At 40.2% G+C, this 9674-nt stretch overlaps 1 protein-coding gene across 1 annotated transcript; it reads left to right on the forward strand.

Annotated features, from left to right (window-relative positions):
* Window positions 1-489: 489 nt before the first annotated feature.
* On the forward strand, window positions 490-9142 carry LOC306769250 (up-regulator of cell proliferation-like; the record flags this gene model as incomplete). The annotated part of the gene is made up of 2 exons (XM_079257816.1): window positions 490-622; window positions 4479-9142. The coding sequence occupies 2 exons, from the start codon at window positions 490-492 to the stop codon at window positions 9140-9142; spliced, it is 4797 nt and encodes a 1598-aa protein (XP_079113942.1).
* Window positions 9143-9674: the final 532 nt, after the last annotated feature.

The raw sequence follows: 9674 nt of genomic DNA on the forward strand, positions 1-9674 counted from the left end.
TCAGAGCTGAGGTGCATGAAGTTACTCTGACTCTGAAGTTAATAAACACCATTGATCTGAACCTCAGTGTAGTATTTGAAATCAGAATGGGGCATTCAGTCCTTGTTCACTCAGCCTATCATGTGTATGGGATACTTAAATGCATTTTTCCTCTTTTTTTTTTTTAAAAAAAAAGGGAATGAATGATGAAGAATCATTTTATGATCTTCACTGTGAAGAAGAAGAAGATCCTCAATCATCAGCTTGTTCTGCCTGCGATGTTGACAGTCAGCTGACTGAAGAAGGTTGTAAAGGTCAGTAAATTAAAAAAAATATTTTGAAAGGAAGTATGATGTGATTTGAAATTCAAGTCAGTGAATAATTAATCCATTCATTGTCATTATTTCCACAGCACCTTGCTCTCATGTGAAAACAACAGTGTACACTTTCAGGGGTGAGTTATTGTCTGAGCATTTGGAGACTCCTGTTGGTGAACTTGAGAGCTACATGATGGTCAACTGTGAGGAGAAAGAACCTGAGCCAGCAGCATCGGACACAAACAGCCCAACACACAGACCAGAGGAACAAAACAACCCTCAGGTTCCTGAAGAAAAGCAAGATGAGGCGAATTTTGGACATACAGGTAAGGGAACACTCAAATATTCATCCATCCATCCATCCATCCACCAAGCAGCAGAAAGACATAGTCCCTCCAGTATCAGTTCGAGTTTCCTGAGAAATACCACAAAAACCAGTCCAGGTTGGCATCCCACCAGGAGGCATCTGGGTCACCTTATGAAATGAAAATGAAATGAAATGAAAAATACTTTACTAATCCCCAAAGGGAAATTCAATATTGTGGTATATAATAATAATTAATTTGAGGAGGTCTTGTTCCGGAGGCTGATGGGTGCTGGCAGGAAGCCATATCTTCCATATCTTCCTATAAACCACAGGAAACCTTATCTGGCTCATCTTGATATGGATGAGCAGCAGATCTACTTTGATTCCCTCTTGACTGAGCTTTTCACCTCATTGCTAAATCTAGCATAGAAAACTCAATTCAGCCACTTGTTTCTGTAGTCTCATTCGTTTGGTCAAAACTCAGAATGGGTGAAGGACTGGTTGACTGATAACCTTGTCTGATGCTGCATCTGCATCACTGCTAATGCTGCAACAATACGCCTGTCAATCTCCTGCTCCAATCTTCCCTCTCTCATGAACAAGACCCCAATACCTCAGGAATTCCACCCCTTTTCTCAGGACCACGGTCTTGGATTTGTACGTGCTAATTCTCATCCCAGCTGCTTCGTACTCAGCTGTATATTCCAGTGAAAGTTAGAGATCATGACCTGATGAAGACAACAGAATCTAAATAGGGCACTAAGAAGAGGACCAATCCTGGGCCACCAAGCCAGACTCTCTAAACACACTGGCTACAACCAGCATGTCTGTTTGTAAAACTTATGACCCAGTCATGGCCCAGTTCACATTGCACCCAACCCCCATGAGCCTTTACCTATTGTTGGGCCCCTAGGCTGAGAAGTTATAGGCCTGGTCCCGTCCTCCAAATGTACCAAGTCTCATAACAGACAGTGATGTTCAGATTTACACTGAGGTTTTCTTTATTTAGTTGTATTGACATATTAATAACATGACAATAATGAACAATATTGAATACAATAATGAATGAATAAATAACAGCAGCAACAGATCAGACAGCCCTATGAAGCTTCCGAAACAAAAACAGCTTATCAACGTTACTTTTCAGACTCTGCAGCCACAACATGTGAAAACCCACAGATGCTTGCACTAAACACTGCACTGTCCTTTTAGGAAGCGCTTTCTTCTGGTCTCTTTTGCACAGAAAGCTTCATTATGTCTTTAAAATCCACATTATGAAGAATGTCGTGCTCAGTGATCATAAGTGTAAGGATTACTGACAATGTTACCCAGTTTGAGGCTGAAATATTATCTAAGACAGTTTCTGCTGTTTATGTGTGCTCCAATGCAGATGTATCAGTTTTATTTTTGACATGCCATCAGTCCCATTTCTGTGCAGTGGCAGATTTAAAAGATTTGGGGCCCCAGGCAAAGGCAGGCATGGGGCCCTATGGTAAATATTCTGCTCCGCTATTGAATGTTATTTACATTGCTGGTTACATGTATCAAACCATTCCTGCTCAGTGGAAACCAAGTGCCCCCAAATTAATGATATGTGGTAAAACTGAAAACTGAAATAAACTGAAAAAGTCATCATTTGAGGGGTGAATTCTGAAGCCCAAACTCTAAGTATCATGTTGGCCCAGCTAGAAAATGCATCATAAAACAGATTGCATGACACAGGAAAAACTAGTGATGCAAATAGATAAGAGATGCTTTAACTGCCCAACAGTAAATTAATTCATTTCAAATTAACTTAACATTAAACATCTACAGCAATAAATGAAAATACACATTAAAACAACATTAATACAAAGCTATAAGATTGATGGGAATCAAGAATGTGGAAGTGTTAATAATGTGGCCAAAAAAAGGATTTTTTGAGGCTGATGTCAATTATATTTGGCAGAAAAATATTTTGAATTGATTTAATTGAAAAATGAATTTAAAACAATATAATTAATGAATAAATGGCTGGCAACCTGTCCATGGTGTAACCTGCCTCTCACCCCATGATTGCTGATAATAATGGGATAGGATCAGCTTCCTGTGACTCTGAATTGGTTTAAGTGGATAAGAAAATATGGTTAGATAATGAATAAATAACTTTTTTTTTTTGGGGGGGGGGGGGGGGGTCCTCTCTTGACTCTTACAACATATAATATGTCAATTTTAGCCTTCACATTTTACTTAACTTTACAGCATGGACACATTTTTCAATACAAAAACATGCAACAAAGCATCAAAACTCTGGCTGACAGCTGATGGATTTATCTTTACATTTAGACCAGAGGTATGTGCTTTATGTAAGCAACATAATGAAAAGTTTGTGGAGAAACCTTTTTTATGCAGCTCTCTAATGACCTTTAGTTAAATTATGTTTTCTTTACTCCATCATTTTTCTTTGCCAGAAAGTGAAGACTCATATGAACCAAACTACAAGCTAGAGACGTCTTTCTCAGATGTCAACACATGCCATCTTTGATAGATTTACATTTTAAATATATAATGGTCACAAATAATCCACAATAGTTCTGTAGTCTACTCTCAAATTTTGAGTTATTTTTGTAGTTACTGTCTGGCTTTTAAGCTGTCAGCTAATGCTATGCTAGGTTAGCATAGCTATAGCGATGCTATTGCTAACAAACAGCCAGTATACTTTAAGCTGTAAGCTAATGCTATGCTAGGTTAGCATAGCTAGAGCGATGTTATTGCGAACAAACAGCCATGTAAAACAGTGTAAAAGCCTCTTTACTGACTGAGAGGACCGCGTATAATGACAGGGAAGGTTTGCTTCACTCAATAGTACAAACTGATCATTCATTGTGTCAAGTCATTCTTTAAGTTACAAATCAACTCACTGACCGTATCACACACACACAGATCACATTAGGTATCAGTGCGTGGCCCTATATACAACAAGAAGGGAGTAACTTCAGCTAAGTTAGCAATGCAACATAAATGAAAAACACCAACTGACAGCATTAACTTTTTTCTTTTATAAATTTGCTCCCATACAGCCTTTATTTGTGTCAGATTTCTTTGCTAGGTCATGTTTTCTCTCCAAACTTGCCATGCTGCAAACCACGTCACGCGCAAACCCTTTTTTAAACAGAGTCTGCAGCATGTTTGCACCTTTAGAACAATCACTAAATCACTTGCAAACTGTAGTTCAGCCCCACAGAAAATTCTAGATGCACACTGACACTGGGAACATAACAGATCTGGCTAGCTGTGCTCGTGTGACGACATGTGCGATTGCGCATCCATGTCAAAGAGCTGGGCTTTGCTTTTTGAGTTTGCACACAGAGAGGGGGATTTGGCATGGTGGCAATGGGTTTATTAGGATCAATCAGCATTCTCAAATGTGCATAGGATTCTGATTGATAGCAGAACTCAGCCCAGGTAAGCATTAAGGCAGCATTGCCCATAATCCAGAGGAGGGAAGAGGGGCCAAATCATCTCTTCAGAATGATGTCAGTCTGGTCCTACTGTTGCACATTGGGCTACCAAACACTGGTCATGGAGCTCCATCTCCAGGCCTGGATCCAAAGGGGCCCCAAGAGACCAAATCTAGGCAAGACTTGGGGCCACTGTTATTTTTCCTCATTGGGGTGATGCAACCAGGGATATGAATGTTCCAACAATATAGCTCCTAAGCTAACTGGGACATGCAATCCTTTAGCAGGGTGGGCAGTGGATTAGAAGATTATCAAGAGCAAACATTTGCAAATTTAACTCTAGGGTTTCATCGTGTTTAACTGGTTTTGATCCACATTTCAGAAAACTAGAATTACTCTTATTGTTTAAAATTATAATATCATTTATTTCCACAGAAACAGAGCTGAAGAGGCTACTGCAGGATCTGGGATTGGAGCAGTACTACAGAGAGAAGCTGTCGCTCAGCAAGATACTTGAGATTGATGAGAAAACCATCAGTGATGAACCTGTGAAGTGTAAATCAGACATACCCTGGTATTTTCTAAAGAAACTAATGATGGTTAATGTGACAGCTAGAAATGCAAAATGTACATCAGTGGGTGAGTCAAACTGTGACGATGTGTCAGATACCATGGAATTAAACCTAAATGAACTGCTTGACAGTTCAGATACTGGTGATAGACTAAACCCTCTTGACATAATCACTGCTCTCTTTCTGTGTTCTGATGGGTTTGTACAACAAGAAATGGCACTAAAAATGTCAATGTGTCAGTTCTCTGTACCTCTGCTGCTTCCCAACTGTGACACAGTTCAGTGCACACTGATGCTGTGGGCCATGAGAGACATTGTTAAAAAGTACAGACCTCAGTATCTTTTACAATCCAAAGGCTTCATTGAAGAAAGAATTGTTCATTCTCAACTCCCAATGATCTCTTTTGTGAGACTGGGTAAGTGCTCCTTGTCCAAGTCAGAGATCCTCAACAAGCTTCTGAGTTCTCAGCAGTACCATGACACCTTTGTTCACCACAACATGGAATGTGGAGACAGTCCAAGAAAAATATCCAATGGATTGACTGAAATCACCTGGTACCTTCCTTGTGGAAACAAAAACATGGACATTTTTGCTGAGCCAGTTGCTATAGCTAACCTTCATGGTGACATTGCTTCATTTGAAACACAATACTCCTTTCTGTGTCAGACTTCTGCAGCCGTGTTTGTGTTCTTTGATAATTTGGATTCTGGATGTGAGCTGCTAATGAACCAAAACCCCGAAGCCCAGATCTTCCTGGTTGGAAACCAGAACAAGAACCTCAATGTAAGCACTTTGAAGGAAGTAGCAACCAAGTTAGGACTGACTAAAAAGAACATTATTATAAAAACAAAACAGAAAAACGATGCAGACTTCGTAAAAAGTCTGAGAGAATCAGCCAATGACGTAGTTGGCAACGTAAAGACAAAGATGTCAGTAGAGCAGATGGCTGATGTGGCTCATGAACTGGGAATATTGGTTGATGAAGACTCTCCAGAGTGCCAGGCTGGAAAGCAAAAAGCAGATGCCATCACTGAAGACATTCATGACATCCTGATGTACAAAGAAGATCAGCTTCCCTTGCAAGGAGACATATGGAAGGAACTGACTTCTTTAGAGAAGGAAGAATTTCGACTTAAGAAAGTGGGATCTGAAAACATAGAGCAGTACAAGAGCGATCTTCAGAAACAGAAAAAAGAACTGAGGAAAAAGCAGAACTCTCATGACATGTCACCAGCTATGAGTTGTTTCATCGATGCCATATCCAGGTCAGGAACAGAGAGGTGTTATTTCCTGAAATGGATGCGAATGAACCTGGATAACGTATCTTGTTTAAAACTGTCTGCACTCAGGGAGAAGTACAAAGAGAAGTGCAACAACTCTGAGAACAAAGACGAGATCAAAGAGATCGACAGACAACTTTCCAAAAGCTCACTGGGGATTGAACACTTCTTCCGTGAAATGGGTCAGATCTACGAAGCTTCCATTTCCCTTCCAGAAACAGACCCTTACCATAAACAGCTGCAGCATCTTCCCAAACTCTGTGCACAGCTGTTACTTGATGGTTTTCCTCTTGAGCTTGTAGATGGAGATGCTTCCAACATCCCTCTCAGATGGGTGAGCGATGTTCTCTCTCAGCTCAATGACTTGGTGTCTCCAAAGAACAAGATGATGGTCGTCACGGTGCTTGGAGTTCAGAGCACAGGAAAGTCCACTCTCCTAAACACCATGTTTGGAGTTCAGTTTGCAGTCAGCAGTGGTCGATGCACTCGAGGTGCCTTCATGCTGCTCATCAAAGTCAATGAAGAGCTCAAAGAAAAACTCAAGTGTGACTTCATGGTGATCATCGACACTGAGGGCTTAAAGTCTCCAGAGCTGGCACAGCTGGACAACAGCCATGAACACGACAATGAGCTTGCAACACTTGTTGTGGGGCTGAGTGACATCACCATCATCAATATTGCAATGGAGAATTCAACAGAAATGAAGGACATCCTGCAGATAGTGGTGCATGCTTTCCTCAGGATGAAGGAGGTGGGCAAAAAGCCCAAATGCCAGTTTGTTCACCAGAACGTTTCTGATGTTTCAGCCCATGAGAAGAACCTGAGAGACAGGAAACTGCTCTTGCAACAGCTGAATGAGATGACCCAGGCAGCAGCTAAGATGGAAAAGAAAGAGGAGAACAAGAGCTTCACTGATGTGATGGAGTACAATCCAGACACTGGGAACTGCTACGTTCCTGGTCTCTGGAATGGAAACCCACCAATGGCACCAGTCAATGCAGGATACAGTGAAGCTGTCTATGAGCTCAAGAAAAACATCATCCATGTACTGGGAGAGAGTAAAGCATCTGCTAATAACATCTTGGAGTTCAGAGAGTGGATGGAAAGTCTGTGGAATGCAGTAAAACATGAAAACTTCATCTTCAGCTTCAGAAACAGCCTCGTAGCCGATGCATACATGAGACTCTGCACAGAGTTCAACAAATGGGAGTGGGAGTTCAAGAAAGAAATGTACACCTGGGTTACCAAAGCAGAGACAAGAATCTCCAATTTTGGGACAGTTGCTGCAACATCTGAAACATGTGACATGACAGAACTCCTCACTCAGCTGAAAAGTGAAGCTGTATCAGTGTTGTCTGAATGGGAGACGAAGCTCCTTCACAATCTGACGGAATACTTCAAGCAAACAGAGGGTCATGTTTATCTGGTGGAAAGATACAGAGAGGACTTTGCAAACAGTGCAAAGAGCCTTCGAAGAGAAATGGAAAGTTCTGTAATTAACCAGCTCACAGCAGGAATTGATATCAGGCGGGGAATGAAAGAACTGGATGAAATCAAGAAAAATCACACAACAGAAATAGAGAAAGCTGTGTGTGAGTTAATTGATGAATGTCGAAAGAAAAAAGTTGAGATGACAGAAACAGAGCTGGATAAAGAATTTGATAAGATGTGGAATGAAACACTAACGAGACTGTCTTTCTCTGAGCTGAAGACCTTAGATGTCTTCAACAGTGTGTCCCACTGTCTGTGGACTAATCTGTCACACAAGGGAAGCCATGCATGTGAACTTCTGAGTGAAAAAAGACTGGTGGATTGTGGATTGAAACCTTTTACATGTACAGAGAGATGGTACAACAAATGCTGGAATTGGTTGAAGAGTAAAGATGCTGCAAATGCTGGACAACGACTGGCTGACAGCATAATATCTGCTTGCAAAGATGTTATAGGTAAAAAACTGGATAGAAAATCCAATTTCCATGATACATACATCCAAGAAATCCTTCATGTCATTGACGAGCGGCTCAACAACGCTAGTATGAACGCAGACATTGACTTTGAGGTCTCTCTGAAGCAGCACATCTGCGGTTCTGCTGCCAGACAGTTTCAGAAAATGCATGAAGATTTCATACAAGAAAATGATCCCTACAGATGCTTGATGAGCAACAAGGAAAAGTTTCGTACAGATTTCAAAGACGTGTTCAGCAAACGGGACCAGTGTCAGAAGAAGGCTGAAGAATTCACAAAGAAATGTCTGAAGTCTGCCGTTGCGGATTTCGTCAATCGCTTGCTTGGTCCTGATATCATTGATGAAATGCTGAGAAAGGAGCACTTCAGCACTCGAATGTCCTTCCAGTATTACCTTTTACTGGATCTGCTCTCAAAGAATGACTTCAACCAGTATCTGGACTACATTCGCTCATATGAGGATTATGTTAAGTCTTGGATATTTGATCAAACAGTCAAGCATTTTTCAGGTGGAGCTGCAACACCTCAGTTTGAGAAGAGACACCTTCAGTCAAGCATCAACAGCATAAATGATGCCATTAAAAAGACAAAAACAAAACATGTTGGCAACTTGAAGACCTTTGTTAAAGGTATCTGCAAAGAACTTGGTGATAAACTGGTCATTTCCCAGAATGCTCTGAATGGTTTCTTGTTCCTGAACAATGTTGATGTGGAGCCATTTGCTCACTCGCTCACAGTGTGTTTAACTGAGATGGCAGATGCTCTGAAAGAAGAGTTTGAAGAAAAGGACATTCGAGTGAAACTGGAGAATCTCCATTTGAAGCCTGAAAATGTGCTTTTCAACAGAGTGATCGGTTGTGGTAAACTATGTCCATTCTGCGCTGTTCCCTGTGAAGCCGGAGGAAAAGATCACAGTGAACACTTTGCTTCACTGCATCGTTCGCAAGGTTTTGGTACATGTAGGTGGGACAAGACAGGGAAACTTGCATTTGAAATATGTACTTCTCTTGTAGTTAGTAACTCCAGATTTAACTGTGGGTATTCTGGTGGATTTCATCCTTTTAAGACTTACAGCGAAATATTCCCAGACTGGAAAATCACTCCAGATGGGAGCTTTCAGGCGTCAGATTATTGGAAATATGTGATAACAAAGTACAACACAGAGTTTGCCAAAGTTTTTGATGCAAAGCCTGCTGACATTCCCGAACCTTGGAAAGGAATCACAGAAAGTCAGGCAAAAGCAAGCCTTCAAGTGTCATTCAGCACCAAGCGAGACAAATAAAACCAGTTCTCTTCAGCCATTACTGGAGTTGGAGATGATATGCCTTTAGTTAGGTTTCAATCTAGTTAAATTTTCATGATACAAAAAGTAAAATATTTACATCGAAATATTTTTTTTAAGACAGTATCTCTAAGATATTATATCCCTACAGTTTGCATAATACAATGTAAAAACCTTATAGTTATTTTGCATTGTTTAACACAACCAATACATGGCAAATATTTTTTTTGTACATTTTTTCATCTCTTCAAACAATCTATGTTATGTTATGACTTAAAATAATAACTTGTAGAAAAGACAATACCCTTTTTATTTTCTATTTTCTTGTTTCATTATCAATGTTTTATTGTTTTTTGTTAACATGAAGGATTTGAAGTGAAATATTTGCATTACTTGCTTTCAACAGACACACAGAATACACATTATATTATTACTGTACATGTTTAAAATTTAGTTTGGTTTTGATTAATAAGTCTTTTCAGAGGATTTTACTTTTATATTATTGAGATCTGTTGAAATGTTCATCTGTCTG

The sequence above is a fragment of the Telmatherina bonti genome, assembly GCF_933228915.1.
Source record: "Telmatherina bonti genome assembly, chromosome: 18".
NCBI classification, from domain to species: Eukaryota; Metazoa; Chordata; class Actinopteri; order Atheriniformes; family Telmatherinidae; genus Telmatherina; species Telmatherina bonti.